This window comes from Pieris rapae, chromosome 19 (assembly GCF_905147795.1).
Source record: "Pieris rapae chromosome 19, ilPieRapa1.1, whole genome shotgun sequence".
NCBI classification, from domain to species: Eukaryota; Metazoa; Arthropoda; class Insecta; order Lepidoptera; family Pieridae; genus Pieris; species Pieris rapae.
Genome location: NC_059527.1, coordinates 6,207,292 through 6,226,528, shown reverse-complemented (window position 1 = coordinate 6,226,528; position 19,237 = coordinate 6,207,292). Strand labels below are relative to the sequence as shown.

Here is a 19,237-nt window from a genome sequence, read left to right as displayed (position 1 = left end):
CCGAGAAAACAATAGCTAACAATAATTTTCAAAAGAAATATTTTGAAGAGATATTGTGTTAGATTACGAATACGATAGCAGGTGTTCGTATATTGGGAGAAACAGGTTGTAACTTAACACTACAGCAGGCATATCTTATTTTATTAAACATTAACGAAAGCTATATCAGGTATGGTTGACATAGTTGATCCCCTCACACTGAACTCAACTTTCTTCAAGTTTTTTATTCGATTTTTGAAATTGTAAACAAAATATAATTTTATTATGCAAACGTGAGTGTACACTGCCCTATATAAAGCATTTATTAGCAATTTTTAACAACAACAAGCATTTATTAACAAGCATTATAATCTAATTCTAAGTTTCGAATTTAGAATGCTGAATTTTCTTAGTAAAGACAGCTATTTTTGGCTTTAGAAGGATCGTACTGGATCTAGAAATCACCTTTCATATCTCTTGTGTACCGTTTGGTCAAAAGACTAAATACCTAACTAGTTTCAATATCCAAATGCCTGTCGTAGATTTTTTTAAAAGCGCACGAACTTTTTGATAAAAAAAGCTTTTACTAGTTGCCACTAAGGTTCACTTGAAAATCATTTACAGGTTCAAACATCTATTTTTGATCGACGTAAGGTCAGCGGTATACAGTTTCTCTTGTTACGATAAACTGTTAAAAGAAATATAGCTTTTGGAGAGATTAGAAAATGCCGTGGAGAATGAAATATGGCCCCATCAGTGATTAGTCGGCATTGAATAAATAAACTATCCGTTAGACGTTTTACGATCGTCCGGGACAGATATGATCCACTTAGAAAATAAAGAATTGTTGTTTCTAAAAGAACAACGTAATACTTCGTACCGAGTCGTCTGTAGGAATATTAAAATTGGAATCCTCAATTATCAATTATGAATTACTAATCAGGTATTAATAGCATAATTATTTTTGAAATTAGAACTTAATCTTTAATAAGATTTTTTATATATAAGAGAATTCGATGGCGACTTCGTAATTTTTTTTATGAGGTAATGTTTGGATCATGGTGTAATTTCTGGATCTACAAAATTTATTTTAAAGATTCTTATACCAATTGAGAACCACTATTTATACCACTGTATTTATACACACACAAATATAATGTATTTATAATTCGTAACCTACATAGTAATAATAATTAATACATAGAAAATTAAAACAAATTTTAAAAGTTTGGTCTAGAATTGAGAGTATTATATTATTTTTTAACTTTGACGGTTGCCTGAAGTTGCAGGTTATACATTCTAGTCAAAGCATTAATATTAAAAAATAATATATTAGACAAATAATAATAATCAGTTCATGCGTCACAGGACAATCATTTATCATCGCTTTTAAAACGTCATAACAAACGATTGAATCAATTGGGCCATGCATTATGCTTCGTCATATTCAATGTGAAATTCATTCAGCGTTGTTGAGATCACTTGTTTCTTAGTTTTATAAAGTTTTCTCGCAGTTTTGGCCTACGGCCTGAGGTCGTAGGTTCGAACCCCGGCTGAAGGCAAACATCGCGAGATAACCCTCTTGCCTTAGACCCAATAAGTCGACGGCGTGTGCCAAGCATAGGATGATCACCTACTTGTCTTATTGATAGACAAATAATTCAGAATTTACTATACCTAAAAAGTTTGTATCGCCACTAATTTTAATCTCGTACCTATACAATATGCCTAGGCTAGTCTAGATTATACGAAAATCCTACTGCCCCGTTTCATCTCCCTTGGACAAAAAAATAGTAAACAACTACTTTGATTTTTATTTTCTATTTAGATTAGAGACTCTTGGGTCTTGAGGTACAAGTACAGGCACTAATTAAAGATAGTAGTCTGCGCCTGGTAGATAGTACCGGTGACCCAAGAGCTGGTGTTTTCCTAGCTCAACGAATAGGTATCGCAATACAGCTAGGACACACTCCCAGCAATAAAGGTACACTGCCACAGGGACCAAACGTTTAGTATTTTCTAGTGCTTTTTTATTTTTAATTACTTACTACGTGTAAATAAATTAATTCGTTTTAAACTGTATTATTCATGTATTGAATAAATACGATTTCTGTTCTAAAGTAGGCCTATATACTACACATTTTTACAAGAAATACTATGCAAATTGCCTGGAAGAAATAGCTTGTAGCCTTCAACTTTGTAGCGGTAAGCCTGTCGTTGTGTACGACTTGTACGACACTTATGTACTCTTTTATATGTATGTATGAGGTAACGAGGTATATAATAAATAAATGCATTTCAAGGAGACGATTTCAATTTAGGACAATCTCGCTTTCCGTTACCAAAAGAAAGAGTTGCGCAAATAAGAATCAACTGCTCTATTTGATAATCATTATTTGCTTATATAAATAACAAAATGTCGTACGCTGTTACAATACACACTATGTATGTGTGGGCAATTTCAAGGAAACCGCGGCATATGGCGATGTGTCATGTGCACGACTGTTTCACGTAATATTTTGAGGATAAAATACAAAAATATAGCGCGCCTTTGTTTTACAATCATGGTTTGATTGACGTTTTTATAAATATGTAACCCCGAGATAGCCAAATTTAACCTTAATTAAATATAGAGGTTGTGAAAAATGGCCTATATTTTTTTTTAAATAAGTATCTAACTGCTACTTAATACATATTATAATACAAAATACAAATACAATACACAAAGCCAAAACAGATTATACATATTAAATAAAAAACAGAAAACAAGCACTGAAAGACAAAGTTACATTTAAAAGAAAAACAAAAGAATAAAATTAAAAAAAGCAACAAATAATATTAAGAATTTATTAATAACTACTACTTAAAAAAAAGAATTCTTATATTATTTTTCTGAAACAGTATTGGCCTAGCAGATTAAACGTCACAACGCCTGGTTGTAGGTTCGAATCCCGGCTGCACCTAGATGGAGTGGTCTGTCTGTGTGTCCTTTTAACAACCTCGTACTGTGAATGGTACCAAAAAGAACGGCATGTCTTCGATAAAAAGCGACGACAACGGCGTGTGTCAGACACAGGAGGCTGATCACCTACCTTGCCTTGCTGCTTGAAACAGAGACATCTGAGGATCCAAGACCAATGGAGAAAAGAATGAACACTAGAAAGTGTTTATTTTTTTTTGTCCTTGGCCTTGTACCAGATGGACGGCGAGGCAAAGATGGCTGGAGATAGAAAATTGTGGACTGGCTTGGAAGAGGCTTTTACCCGTGGGGGTAATATGTATGTATATATATATATTGTTTTTTTAATTACTTAATGTTAATTGTGACATGTGTTTGTATTTATATAGAATAAATTTGTATTATTATTATTTATTTTTATAGCATGATTTTCTTTATGTTGCTTTTTTGATGAAATGATTTTATTTTAAAATCTTATACACATTATTTTCAGAAATATGCAGAATTGCCCTAAATCGCAGTATTGTACCAATATTATCTTATTTTATCAGCGTATGAAAGCAGTGCAGTGATTAGATAATATCACTTGCTTCTTTTGTTCTTCGCCTAAAATAGTCTCTGGTAACGATATCATATCTTCTATTTAACAGTTGTTTTCAGCACTATAACAATTTATAGGCGGTTTGTTCTGAGATAGTGACTTCTTGCAGAATATTAATATTGTCACCTCTCGTTCATACCCTACGTTGAAAATCAGCAAATTTTTTGCGTTCGGGCACCTCTCATTCGAATAATTCGCGAATATTAAAAAAAAAAACATTGTTAAACTATCCAATAGCTACGCCGCATTGTTAAGCAAATACTAGACTAAAATTGTAAGCTTACATATTTTAAAATAGATAGCTTATACTGTAGCATTGCATATTATGTAGTGTATTGTAATGAATAAATACATTTCAAAGGTATTACGCAAATAAATGAAATTGAGACATTAAACAATGAGCCCGTTACGAATATTCAAATGATAGGTTCTATTCATTGAATAGATTGAATTCAAAACATTAAAGTCACAATGGCTTACTCAATCATGTAAACCTCTCCTAGAGTCCCTAATTGTTACTACAGTAAGCAAAACTAGTAGAAAAAAATCCTAAACAGTAAGCAATATTTTAAACAGTTTGTTCCAAATTTAAAATTATCCAAAAGTTGGCGTGAGTCTCGATAAAGTCATAGATATACTAGATAAACTTGTGTTCCAACCCTGTCATAAATTTAAACTTTCTTCTAAGGCGATTATCGAAGTCGTTGAATCGAATAATGTTTTGATTCAAACTGTTACCCACGCACTTATAGTTCATTAGACTACGTCGTTTATAATTTTTCAATGTTCATAACTATTCGGATAATTTAAGAAAGAACTTTCTATGGAAAGCGATAAATTATAGATTAATTTAATTTTATAGTTAAATCCAAAGCTTTCAACACCACCTTCGTTATCCCGAACGAAATAACGATTATTCTTTTTTAACGATGAAGTATCTACAGATTATATAGTGTAAATTTTGTATATGGTACGTTTAAAAGCTATACGGTTTTCTGCGAAATCACATAAACCACAGACTATGTGTAAGAGTTTTTGCGACAGATTTGAAACGCCTTAATATTAATAACGATATATGATATTTCCAGCACATATATACAGTCTTTAATCTGTATATTATTAAGAATTAAAAATTAATAAATGGAAAAGTTAAACAAATTTTAATGGTTGGTCCCTGTGGCAGTGTACCATTAACGCTGGCAGCATTGCTTCGATATAATGTGATATTTATTCAGATTAATTAATATTTAAAATAGCTTCAAATTGTAACTATTTTTCAATGCCTTTGAAGGCTTAATGACGGGCATTGATCTGGATCAAAGAAAACAGACAAAGGAACTTGAAATATGATGACTCTTAGTTTTACGATCTAAGTAAAAGCCAAGTCTTTGTTTAAGCCAAACATTTGCTCGATAATAAAACTTCTAATTAGTAAATGATCAAACATGAGTTATAGATATTCAAACATTAGGGAACTTTCTTATTAACACTGTTGCAATGCATTATTGGTACATATTTTTGGTTGGTTACGTACTTATTTAAAACCGAATTTCATAAATTTTCATATTCATGGTGATATTCACCAATTGAATTGAATCTTTTATTAAAAATTAATCATAACAATGAAATACCCAGTATTTACAATTTTCTATAGTTCAATGGTAAATATAATTTTAAATTAATTCATATAAAAAATTAAAACAAATATAAAAAGCTCCCTGTGGCAGTGTACCTTTAACGCTAGCAGAATTTCCTCGCTGTATTGCGATACTTATTCATTGAGCGAAGATAGTACCAGCTCTGGGCTACCAGGCGCCGAGTTAAATCTTCTAATTTTATACTTGAATAATTACATATATTTTACTATACATAAACTTAAGTATACACCTTAACTCGGTGCCTGCCCTACAGTACCTAAGACCTAAAAAATCCACCCATCTGGTGTAAAATCTAATGAGATTATAAAGATTACGAACCTGCTTATTTAAATTTCTCAATAAATTTTTCTTTGATAAATTATTAACAGAAAGTTAGATCATTAGAAAATGGCATTCTCAAGTTATGATATGTAGACACGACAAGTAGGTTGTTATTCAATTTGTTCTGGTTTTTTATTATTAAAGAGACTAAGGGCCTGTTTCACAATGTCCGGATAAGTTCCAAATAAGCTATTTGTTACTTATTTGTAGGATAAACAGTATTTTTGCGTTTCACGACTGTCAGATAGCGCTATACGTCATTAAATGTGAAGTATGTTATTTGGAACTTTTATCTTTCGAATAATTTATGTGTTGCATAGCTATTTGGCACTTTATCCATATATTGTGAAACAGGCCCTTAATTTGATATTTCTAATAATTTTGAAATGTTTTCCGAAACATAATGAATATTTAACAAATTTGAAGAACTTAAGATATGGCAAAAAATGAGAATTTATTTTTCTCTTTTTGTTTGGTGTGTAATAGATAAATATATATATAATAAGATTGCAATTTACTCAGTCAACTTAAGCGTATATATAATATACTTTGAATGCGAGGGTGCAATAATCGTAAGTACGTCTTTGCGAAACTGAGGTCATTCAACCCGGCCCGCATAATCGTAACTAAATCGATTGAGTTCGGCATTTTATTGAAGAGGGTTCTTGATTATATTAAGAAGGTTTACGAAGACTAAAAGAACATGCAAGATGTATATAGATGTCTTCTGTATTACGATTGAATATACTAATAGTGAAATGCCAAAGTCACTTAGGACTGATTTTCTTATGTGTGCCTTTTAGAAAAATTGTTCTTTGTTAATCTTTGAATAATAGGCAACTTTTATAACATGATTTTAAGGATATATTCGGTAGTGGACTTTAAAAAAAGCATTGTAAAGTGCCTATTTTGAACCTAACACGTTGTTTTGCTGAATTTTTTTTCTCTGCTTAACAAAAGTTTCTGGCATTTTTATTTTATCCTGTGTCTAAATATATTTTTTATTTTTTTGTTACATTTATGTTTAGCTAATTTATAGTAGATTTAGTACTATATATGTTGTGGTAAACTTTAATAATAAAGAAAAAATACGTTAATTATGCGTAAATTTTAATGAGAAAATAATAGATTACCAATAGGCGTCATAAATGTATAATAACTTTTTAATGTATATTTATTTTATTTACCCGAAAGTGGCCAGTGTCATAGTTTTCTTACCGCACAGGACACGCTTAAAACTATACAGCTTGTATATTTAAATCTATTTGACATCATACTTTAAAACTTTGGTCCACAGAAACCAGTTTCTTTATAAAACACACCACATAAACAACAGAGATGTGTGATTGTGTCTGAAGCACACTGCCTAATTTTTAAAAGTCAGCTACATAAATACCCTATTTAAAAGCGGAAGAAATGTAAATTTTACATGACCTGTAAATATGCAAATAGCAAGCTGCAGGTCTGATAATTCCCGACAACAATATCTAGGGCATCCGCCGCGCAGTCGATAAGCCTGCAAATTGATTTAAAAACTCAACTCGAATAATTTGCATTAATATATTTTAATATCTAAGTGCTCTATTTAATTATAAAATATATTTAATTAGCAGTAGACTATTTTTGCACGTAATCAATTCAACAATCGCTCAGCCAATCACAATAGTTTAAATAAAATCCTTAACTTGAATAATCTTACATACCACAAATGTAAAACAAATGTAAGCCATTGGCTACATTCAATTATAACAAAAAGAAGCATTGTTAAATCCTTTAAATTAAATTTTTCCTTAATCCATTTTTTTATGTACACTATAGCATAGAATTATTAATTTTTTCATCTTCCACACACAAACGTACAAAGTACACATTCATTATAATTTATTTATATATTTATTATTTTTAGAGTACCCTCGTTTTTTATTTTATAGAAGACCGAAGTCTCATGTCACAGGTCTCTGACTTACTAGGGAGGCCTCAATCTGATTCCTATTGTACATATTGATAAATAAATAAAGAATTATGAGTTTTGAACATTTAGAATTATTTTATAAAATAAATATGTACTATTGATTTTAATATATTATTAGGTCATATCACATTTAGGCGAATATTCGAGCCGATTGTAAGTGTTAGTTTCGCGGCACTAGTGTTACCGCGACATAATTAATAACATACTGTTTTTAATTAATGTTATATAATAAATCATGTTAATGTTTATTATCATTATTTATGTGGCGGTATCTCGCTGTCAACTGATTTAAAGTATGTAAAACGGTTTACGTTAGTAATATAAAAAAATGCGTTTTTATTAAACTAAGACTTGGCTTTTTTGACATTCTTCATAACAAAATATTACGCAAAAGATTTTACATGAATTAATTAAATTTTTATAAGGCTTACGAGTTGAATGTCGTTAGGCAACTGAATTTCACTTTTAAGAAGTGAATTTATCACTTGAATGTTTTAGAAAGTGGCAATATTCAGGAAGGCCAGACCAATTTCCGATAATGTTTAACACGCAAACTGTTATACACACATAGGGACACGTGTAGGGCAATCAGTGAGTATGGTACATATATACACACATATAGTATAGTTTAAAAGTGTCATATTATTATTTTGAAAAGGACACGAAAGGGCTATTTTTTTATTTATTGCATATATAAATAATCTAAGAGTACAAAAACACAAACAAATAAAAAGATGTTTATTCTTGCCTGAAAGGCTACATCAGTACAAATTCCTTTAAATTCCTTAAAACAAAGACAGAGGAGGAAAACCGCATTTATAATGTATATGTTTCTTAAATTTGTGGCTATTAGCAGTTATCTTCTTAACCTATTCTTAAATTAATTATGATGAACAGTTGGAGTACGTAAGCATAGACATTTTTACCAAAAAGGAAAGATCCATGAAACTACACGGAATTTCTGCCCCATTGCGGGACCTAATATTCTATGTATTATTCAATCATTTTAAAAATCATCAATCATTCATCATCATCATCAATCTTCAATCATCAATCGCCGATCAATGTTCTAGCTAATTATTTTGGCGACGAAAATTAAATTGGTAAATAGTACCAGCGACTCCAGAGCTGGTGTTTTCCTCGCTCAACGAATAAGTATCGCAATACAAGAAATATCGCAATATGCTGCCAGCCTTAAAGGTACACTGCCACATGGACCAAACATTTTTTTTCTTTTTATTAAGTTAATTAATATGAAGGTTAAGAAAATTGTAATGATGTATATTATGTAATGACAAAAATCAAAATAATGGATTGACTTTTAGGAATTTAAAAATTATTTTACGATTATAACATTGGTGTTGTAATGTAGGCATCTTTTCTAATATAAATAATATTACAATGCTTCGTTAAGATGACGTGAAATCAACGAAGTGATACATGATATTAAAATATTTAACTGAAACTGAGGTTAGTTTCGAAATCACATAAGGTCACAAGTCACACGCAACGATAAAACGAGTATGAGAAATATGTCTTAATAAGCTTAACAGATGTATAAATATGATTAAAAAAATATTGCATTGAGTGAGGGCCGTGGCTAAGCGGTCTTGTAACGGGTTTGATTCTCGGTTGAAGAATTTTGAGCACGAACAAACGGTCAATTCTCTCGATACAGATCAAAGTGATAGCGTTGAGTAGGAAATCTTGAATTTAGATATAATAATTACAACCTTATTTGTCTTTGGAATACAGGGTACAAAATTGGAAACAAGACGGAACTTCTAATTGGCACCCAAGTGTAAATATATATATTTATATTAATATGAAAAGGTATTTAAGTAACCTTGTTATCACCGGAAAGTTATATTACGAATTAGTATTCGAGGTACAAACTCGACTCGTTATATAATCAAAAAGTTTCTCATCTCGCTCGTTGGGCGAAATGAAAAAATGTTCCAACGTTAATCAAGTTGTCGCATATGCGTACAAGGGTGTTATAAGAGGATTTTTTCAACTCTAAGGGTTGGCTGAAAAGGTTGTTTTAAAGCACGCCAAAACTCCCCTTGCAATTACATAAAGGCATAAAAAATTCATATCACATTCAAAATGCGGTTGACGGACGTGCGTCGTGTGCCACGCTCATGTCTTGATAATGCAACCATAATGAATACTAAACAGAAACCACGATATGAGCTCATTTATAAATTGTTTTGGGACCTCGTAACTCAACAATTTGGTAAATTTCTAACCAATGCGAGCGTAGAATAGTAATTATCAACAATAGAATGTATATAAACCCATACACTCAAAGATACACATACGCACACGTCAATATTATATTTTACTAGGGTAAAACGTTCAGGATATTTTTTGTTAGAGCAGTTTAAGTGCAGTAAATTATATAATACTAGAACGAAGCGTCTTCCCCTTAATAGAGACTAACTGACCAGTGGACGCTTTCTTATGATAAATATTCTTTATAAGTAAATTAGGGTTGTCTTCAAATTCTTATTAGGCTTATGATAGATCGTTAAATATAATTTTTTTGCAACCTCCTACTTAGAGAGTAGTGTTCGCCTACCCTAGGCTTCAACTAGCGACTCTCATCCCTAAGGTCACATGTTCGATTCGCGGCTATAGACTTTTGCCTATGATCGCGATTAACACTAGTTCGTACGGTGAAGGAAAGCATCGTGAGGAACCGGCATGCCGTCAACACACGTCGTCGTCGTGCAATAAGGCCAATACAAATGAGGTATCACTACATTTTTTTTGGTTACCCACCGCAACAAATAAATTATCTTACTATCGTGGACTAACTATATTCATGAAAGTTATCAGCTTGTTTGGGGTCAGAGGTGATTTGCAATTCAGTGCTAACTTGTAAACAAACCCACGATCGAAAGTTAATCATGGTGCAAGCTTTCATATTATACGCTGTACTATATTAGATTTAGGTAATCTTTTACATGGAGCTTGGTTAACTTAGTAGGTAATATTACTGTAATATAATAATTAACAAAAAATAAAGTATCAAGTAACTCAATGCTTGCATTCTTGTCAAAGTTGATTTTAATTAATATTTTAAATTAATATTGAACATTTTTAGGAAATTATTTTGATACATACACTCTGTTTATAGAATGGGAAAAATCCTTTTTGTCATAGAATTGAAATATGTAATTACAAACGATTCCCTTTAGTATTGCACATTGATATGCGACAACATATTACTTACACCGGATGCATATGGATCCATGCAAAATGCTATTAATCATGAGATGATGCGGGTGATTTAATATTCGGCAAGGTGCACAAGGTGCCCCATCTGCCGTAACATGTGTTTCACGAATCACAGACGAATCAGTACACCTGCTGTTGGAGTATCGGTTGTTGTTCTTAATTTAAAAACTTCATTATGAATTTTCGTAAATTTTATGTATTGCAGTATATCGATAAATAAAGACGGTATATATTATATGAATACAGTGGGTTACATTATCAATCAATTTTATTAATATCGCCCATTTTACTTGTTAACGGTTTTATTACTACAGATATAAAATCGCTAATCATGTGTAAAATATAAATTAAAACCCTTTACGAATTAACCGTGAAATTGTATTTGTATGTGATGACGAATATTATTACCATTTAGAACTTTTACTGCATTGTAAAAATGACTTAAACACAAAGACATAAAGATGTCATTACTAATTGCGAAATTGCAAAGCATTAATGCAGGTTAAGTGGCTCCTGTTTACATAAATCCTTTATAAATCTTTGTCGTTGCTTTATATAACATTAAAGGTTATAGGCCAATTAGGGTCAGCTACTGTGGTTGAACTTGCGAATAATACTGACCTATATAACCTACACCACGTACAGAGTAAAAATACTGATAATGTAAATGGGACGAAAGTTTATCAAATTATTTATTAAATTGACAGAGTTGTCAGTAGATGTGTACCCTAAAAACTGGTCAGGTCATACGCTTAAAGATTTCAGAAAAAAAAAACCATTGAATTCGATCTTGGACTACGACGAAAATAAATGATTAAAAATGACTTTAGAAAATGCTTTTTTTTTTTTTGAAAATTATAATTTGTAAACATGTCGATGGTATGCTAAGTTAAAAAACAAACCAAATGTCACGTTTCTTTACACGCAAAAATATCGATTTAGGTTAATTACATTTAAAAGGTGTGAAGGAAAGGTCCTTGACGTTCGCAAATTCGATTTATTGGTTCCCGACTTCGTGGCATGTAGGTCATCTGGACAGCTTCCAAAGTTACATTTGACACAGCTGAACAAACTTTTGTTTACTATTCCACTGCATAACGGTTCAAAATATTAAAAACTTATAATTTCCAGGTGTAAATCTGCCTTTCTTTGTTCTAAAATTAAAACAGCGAAATGAATAAAAACTTCAGTATGCAGTATAACCATTATTTTCCAGGTTTACAAGTTGGAGAGCAAAAAAGAATTTCTTTTTTACTTTATCTTCATAAAACAATGGGGAGACTAGACGATAGTACCGTGAGAGACAATTGTGTTTGAGCTCTCTCAGTTGTTACAAACGAACCTCTTTGGAAAGTCTACGAGAAATGTTGTAGTATTCTTTACATAGTTTTCCATCTGTGGTTCCATAGATAGTTTTACAATCTAATGTTTCAATAGTCGATTATGTATTTGTCTCTGTAATAGAAAATTGTTAGTTTGCTCAAGTATCAATTCTAACCGGCATTTGTACCAACATATAAATCTTAATTCAAACTCAAACTAAGATAACTTTATTCATGTCGGTCAACAGAGATTATGTTAATTTTTTTCAAAATTTACATTTACTACAAATTATGTGTTGGTAACTTACATAACCTTACCAATAAGCGAATGCTCGCCGGAAAAAATGTTGCGCTGATAGAGGTAATCTCCGAAACAAAAGCCTATTTTGAGGCTAAAGACAAATCGTACTATAATAATTGTATCGAAAAATTGTATGACCGCTATTATCGACATATCGCAGATCGCAGTGAAAGGCTCGTTGCCTAGTGAATAATGAAATCAGATTCTATCAAAAATAAATTCTATGCCTGAAAACTTTTGGGCCCATGTTAGGTATTTCATAGAGTAAATTGTTTTTCATCAACATAAGTCTCTCTATAAACCTTTTGAGAATGTTTTATAAGCCCCAATATATTATTGTATTGCTTAGTTTTTAGCTGCAAATAAATTCACCTAAAGTGAACCACCAAAATCGGGATATTGTCAGCGCTAGGATATTAGAACCAAATTCTGACTTAATTTAGTACGCAACTATTGGTATTATTTTGTACCTATATAAGTTATAAAACTGAACGGTACTAATTTGTATTGAGTATAATTAGCATTTCCTTATAAAAATAGATAGTTTTTGCAATTAATTTCGCGCACGTACTGATAACTGTGTACTAAATGTAGGTAATTGGGTTTCTGAAATCAGTCGTTGGCGTTTGGTCGAGTGCGACATTTCGATGAACTCGGAATGGGAACAAAGCAGGGTGGGACGATGCGTCATGCCACCCCTGACCCAACGCCCTGGGGTGGACACCCCTACGTCGATCGATTCCACAACTATGAAAGCCATGCGCAGAAACCGCCCTATGTTTATAATATTTTCACGCTATTCAATAGATTTGTGAAAAAAATATTTCGTTTGTTTACAAATGTGATGATATCACGGGTGATAATTAATCAATACTCACTGGCACTCGTTCATAATTTCCTCCTGCGAGCGAACCTGCACCGGCGCTAGTTTTTCCACACTCTCCTCATAATTTCCGAAGCATTTTGTTATTTTCTCGTCAAAGGTGTTAACTAAATCTTCCAGAGAGCCAGAGAAAGTCTCAGTGAAATTATCTCCCTCGCCGTTTTGCAGAGTATCCTGTTTACACTTCACCGGTTTGGGTTCGTCATTATCGTTTATTTTGTTGGAGTCAGTTTTCATTTTGACAATTCCACTTTTGAGATTCTTAATATTGTTTAGTCGTATGTCATTGCCGTTGATGGTTTTCTGCGGAAAGTCGGCAGTAGAAAGACAATCATCTGCGTCTTCGATTTGGGCAAGCGGCGCCTCGAATTCGAGTTCGGCCATCCTGCTAGCCGACTCTCGCATGACCGACAAACGTACGTCCACCCGCGCAGTTTACCGCGCGAATACTGAATTTAAACAAGTTAGCACTCAGCGCACACAGCTGTCGGCTCTCAGCGGTTGTTTCGCAGCGCCTAGCTGCTCGTTCTCATGTAGTTTCTATCAAATGTAAGTAAGTATATTAAAATAAACGTAATTATTAACTTTTTAATATAATATCCATTACTTGCTCATCCAATTCTGATCTTTCAGAGAAACCTGAGGACTAAAAATTTTCAATTATTTTTACAAGCATAGAGCTAAAAAAACCATAATAATGTAATCATTAAAGGACAGCTTTAAAATTTAAAAAATAAATTATAACTTTTGCTTTTTAGACTATAGGTACCTATAACGCAGTCGAGTATGGTGTTGGCATTATTCGTCCTAAATTCCCATTTTGACCTATTAAATATTTTAATTAGCTACCCACTATTATAAATTAAAAAGTTAACTGGCATCACTTTCATAGTTCATGTCATTTTAAGCCTTAAATGTTACTAATATTGTAAAAATTTAATGATCTCGATTGTTGTCACAAATCGTTTGTGTATGTTAGAAACATAATAATATTATTTATTTAGAATATTATTGTAAGTCATAGCCGTTTAAAGAGATGTTATAAATAAAAAAAAGGTTATCGAAGGGATAACGACCAAATAATATCTATGTGTAAAAGATGAATTCAAAGTAAGTAAAATTAAGAATAAAATAATTTATTATTATCTAAATTGAGCGATGTCATTTTCAAATTCAATAGACGTTTTCGGTACTGATTCGATTTCACTTTGATCACACTAATCACCAGTTATTATAAATTCTTATCATTTATCATAATTTTTCATATTACAGAATAATATCGAATTATAATTTAATACAATTTATAAAATAATGTATTTTTGAAATCACATTTTCACGAACGATGCTTTGGATATTTCTACGGTGACACATGCAAATTTTATGTTGCAAAATTGTATAATATTATTTATTAAGTACGTACTGACATGTTTAACAATAAAAATTATGTTATAAATAAATATTAATGTTAAACAGAAATAGACATAGTAATGGAAACATTCGTAGACTATAAGTTGAGTTTTTTTTATCTGTGAGTAAACTTAACACTTGTCATTCAATTTTCAATTTGACAATGTACATTTTAATATTGATTATTGGCAGTTTTTTAGACAACATCAACAGCTGAATACAGAAAAAAAGAATTAAGAAATGCCAATTGCCAAAATAAAAACAGTCCACAAAAATGGTTTAGATCTCTTTATTTTACAAAATCGTTATGTATTTTTTAAAACGTACTTGTGATTTTAAATCAATATGCACAATTGTACGTTTAAACAGGTAGGAAAGTGGTTAATGAAATAAACAATCTTAACAAAAAAAATAAATAAATAGATATTTTTATTCCAGTCAAATTCGAAAATCGCACTACGACATTCTCAATTTACGCAAAAATTGTTCAGACAAAGAAATTAAAAATGCTTTTATTCAAATGAGTAAAGAGGTAAGTTTTCAGTCACTTCTGAGTATTAATAGAACATTAAAGATTACATATAGTTTTTAGATATTGGGTGAGATTCCATGTTTGAGTGGTTTTATTTTCGAAAGTAGATTTTCACTATGCAAATACTAATTATGTAACTTCTCATTTCAGTATCACCCAGATAAGAATAAAGATGCTAAAGCTCAAGAAAAGTTTGTTAAGATTGTTGAAGCATATAACATTTTAAGTAAACCAAGCAGCAGGGCACAATATGACAATATAATGGACAGCCAAGTAAGGACTCATTCATATGTGTATAGAACACATTCACCTTACAAGTAAGTGTTTTATTTAATATAGAGATTAAGGAAGTCTATAGTAATATTCTTATTTGTTTTTGTATTCTTAGGTGGCATATCTTGATGTAAAGCTTTTTCATTGGCAGTGATTTAATATTTATTGTTTAAAATTATTTTATATATATGTATGAAAAATAGCTTGAAAACAGAACATATTTAAATAAATTTAATTAACAATTAATATTATATAGTGTTGAATTTTTAATTGTTTGGTGTATATAACTGAGTTAGTAGATTAGTTTCATGTCTATCTATAAGTCATGCAGATTTGGAGTTGTGTCACTAGTAAGCTTTGTTACAATATTGTAACTAGTGTGCTATTAATAATACTAATGGATGTAGAATTACCTCTCAATTTTGGGTTCTGTGTAATTAGATATTGTATGTAAGCCTAGCAAAAATCATATAAGGAGTCTAATGCTCTTATTATAATTTGTAATGCTTAGGTGTCTTTACCTTGATATTTATATATCACTAGATAAAACAAGGATAAATACACCAACAGACTGCTCTTCTTGAAACATTGAAAGTTGTTAGATTTATGTTTCAATACCTGGATGACTGAGCTTTGCTCAGTATTTTTTTTTATTTTTATAAATTGTGTTTTTTGGAAATTATATTTAAGTACGAATTACATACTAATAAAATGATGAAATTTGAATATAATTATCAAATAAAGATAATTATATTCATATTTAAGTTTTTATTTAACTAACATCTTTAAACAAGCTATTCTATGTTTAAGTTCATAAAACACGAATAAAATGATTTTCTGGAAATGATTCCTAGCTAGATTGATTTTTTGCCCCCGAAATCCCCCGGATACTAAATTTCATGAAAATCATAGTAGCCGATTCCAAGATTCCAATTATATATATACAAGAGTAAGATAAGGTAAGCAGTTTAAGTAGACATACAAAAGAATAACTAACTATTTTATATATATTTTCAGCGTGAGAAAGAATACAGCATATAACTTTTATGAGCAGCCCAAGAACAAAGCAAATGATGAAAAAACTGGATATTATGGAGTGAAAGGTTTAAATAAACTTTCAAATCTGGCCATAACAGTACTATGTTTCACTGTAGCTATGGTTGGGGCTGTAATACAACTTGTTGTAATCAGGTAAAATTATCAATTTTATCTTTTTTCATAGTACCTGAAGGTTAACATTTAATAGAAGAAAATAAATAAAGTTATAATTTTTTTAGCTTTGTTCTGTACATTACAGTCAAAACCGTTTACAACAACATTGTTTTGAACAATATACTGGTTTTATGGACCAAAATCAAAGGTCCAGGCTTAATTCTATGTATTAGGTACTTAATGACAACATCTTTGACTGTTTTAATTGTTCAAGTAAATTTGTTTGAAGAGATAATTTTTTTTTGACTGGGAAACTATTTGCGCTTTGTTTTTTCAATCACTTATATGTCTATTTAACATAATGACACAATTTTGATCTGTTCAAACATTGGTATTTTATTTACTTTGTGTTCATTCTAGAAAAATATTATTTAAATGATGTCAATTATTCAAATTCCAGACAGTCATATTTAGTACATCGAAGGAGGACACAAGAAAAGTCAAAGATGTTAGCGGAAGAATTAGAAAAAGTACGAGAAAGTGCAAAAGGGAAAACTAATAGTGTAAGTAACTTGAAATTTTTATTTAAAACACATTTTTCCATAGATTTTGGATACTGGATGGGTTTGATAAATAAGTAAATTGTTTGGCTACAATTAATCACTCGGGTCCTCCTCTTGAAACTCTATAAAGCGCAAATTCGACCTTACTTGGTGTACTGTGCTCGACTCTGGGCGGAAGATTCCCAGCTCCTTCTAGACCAAATTCAACGAAGTGCGATTCGAATTGCCGACGACCAGCATGGTTCATGGGCAGGAATTCGATTTTTCTTAGATTTTCTAGATCTTCTAGAGCATTTACTATGGATTTTTTACTCGGGTTCAGAGAAGTTGCTGAGTTTCTTCATCAGAAGTCGAGGCAAACTCTTAATTTCTTAAGGCAGATTTAGCTGCACACCACCACTTCCTGGAACTAGCTTAACTTAGAGGATATATATAAAATTAAAAGAGAGAAAGTAGAATGTAAAAAGATAATTGTGTGAATATATTGCCTTTTTATCAAGTCAAAAATTGGTGGTTTTTACAGATGCAGACACAAGCTTTGTTAGACAAAATTGTAAGCTCGTCGAACTCTACAGTGGCCACTGCGTCATTAGGTCAAGCGTTGGCCAATGAAAAAATAAATCATAAAAAGTGATTAGGTTTAGATACAAATGCTTATGAATTTTATCCTAAATAAGAATTTTTATTGTATGACTCGGATAATATTCTTAACGGCAAGAAATTATGTGAACAATCATATTCTATAACTAAATAAATAATTTAAATTATACAGAAATTAATTTTAAATTAAATTACTAAAATAATCTAAATGTACCTTTAAAACGAATCTTCCACTTCAAGACAATTTCTGTAATTTATTTGCTGCCTTATTTAACATCACAGGTTATTTTTTTTATAAAGGGAGCGTTCAAGTTTTATGTGACAAATTTTGGGGGGTTTGGGGGGGGGAGATGGTTAAGAACGCTCCCAAATTCAAACAAAATTATTTAAAAATGCGACATATGAATAAAACCTTCATTCACCCTTTAAAACTATGAATATAATGTATTCATACATATTTAATTATATTATTATGGCATATTTATGTAATTATTTTATTTAAACATTGAACATGATAACAATTAACTACAAAAAACCTAAAGAGTAAAGACATGTTTAACAATTACTTGGAAACTAGAAAAAATTATTATGTTTCCGAGTATTATATTGAAAATAATTGTATTTAATATGACTTATTGTAATATAAATTGACTGGTATTTTGAGATAATGGAAAATGTTATTTTTTTAATGTTTACACAGCAGCAACACAGGTTCTTGTTACACAGCATAGTAACCTAATAATATGTAAATAAAAATAGCGAACTTAAAATAGAATAAATACATACAGATTTTGTGGTACTACCTCAATTTATTTTTGTAAATATTCTAACAATTAAGTAAATAAATTTATGAAATGATATATTTTGATTTATTTACAAACCTTGAGGCATTATATGTTTTATGACTTAATAAATTGTATTATGTAATAGTGAAAAAAATATTAGTCTTTCTAATGATGGGTAGCTCCATGGTAAGCGAAATTTCCCGCGCAAATTCGCTATCGCAGAACTAAATTGACATTTAACAAATGATAATGACACTTCATGTTTGTTGTTACTGTGAGTTAATTATAGAACTAGCTGACATGGCAAACGTCGTTTTGCCATATATATAATTTATAATAAAACATAGGGGTTGATAATAGAGGGTTGAAAATTTAGGGTTGTTTGTATTTTTTAATGCTGTTGATACAGTTGATAAAAAAATAAAAATTTATCTAAAAATTCAAAAATTATTTAAGGGTGGACTACCCTTAACATTTAGGGGGATGAAAAGATGTTGTCCGATTCTCACACATACCCAATATGCACACAAAATTTCATGAGAATCGGGAAAGCCGTTTCGGAGGAGTTTAACCACAAAGACCGCGACACGAGAATTTTATATATGTATGGTTATTATGCCTCACTCGACATAGATGGGTATAGTGTGTCGCGGACTTATTTGTAGATATTTATAAGATCTACA

General features: G+C 30.9%; 2 protein-coding genes across 3 annotated transcripts in view; one reads left to right on the top strand and one right to left on the bottom strand.

The window, feature by feature from the left end:
- LOC111001311 (fasciculation and elongation protein zeta-2) overlaps nt 1-13,702 on the bottom strand; it is a 46,430-nt gene extending 32,728 nt beyond the window's left edge. Inside the window, exon 1 of the mRNA XM_022271175.2 lies at nt 13,238-13,702. Within this exon, the coding sequence (XP_022126867.2) occupies nt 13,238-13,647 (410 nt within the window). The 5' untranslated portion in view covers nt 13,648-13,702. The remainder of the gene's footprint in view (nt 1-13,237) is intronic.
- Nucleotides 13,703-14,858: 1,156 nt separating this feature from the next.
- Nucleotides 14,859-18,593, top strand: LOC111001316 (dnaJ-like protein 60). Of its 2 annotated transcripts, none has more exons than XM_022271179.2 (6): nt 14,859-15,018; nt 15,088-15,181; nt 15,332-15,498; nt 16,472-16,645; nt 17,067-17,169; nt 17,693-18,591. In XM_022271179.2, the coding sequence occupies exons 1-6, from the start codon at nt 14,957-14,959 to the stop codon at nt 17,801-17,803; spliced, it is 711 nt and encodes a 236-aa protein (XP_022126871.2). In that variant the 5' UTR covers nt 14,859-14,956; the 3' UTR covers nt 17,804-18,591. The 2 variants fall into 2 exon arrangements, with proteins under 2 accessions (XP_022126871.2, XP_045488371.1); XM_045632415.1 differs by having other exon boundaries at nt 14,891-15,018; nt 15,073-15,181; nt 17,693-18,593.
- The last annotated feature ends 644 nt before the right edge of the window (nt 18,594-19,237 follow it).

Excerpts from the sequence above, each read along its gene's own strand:
- LOC111001316 (XM_045632415.1), top strand. The coding sequence starts at position 14,957 with ATGTATTTTTTAAAACGTACTTGTGATTTTAAATCAATATGCACAATT. Across the intron at positions 16,646-17,066 it reads ATACAACTTGTTGTAATCAG|ACAGTCATATTTAGTACATC; the intron begins GTAAAATTATCA and ends TTCAAATTCCAG. Across the intron at positions 17,170-17,692 it reads CAAAAGGGAAAACTAATAGT|ATGCAGACACAAGCTTTGTT; the intron begins GTAAGTAACTTG and ends TGGTTTTTACAG.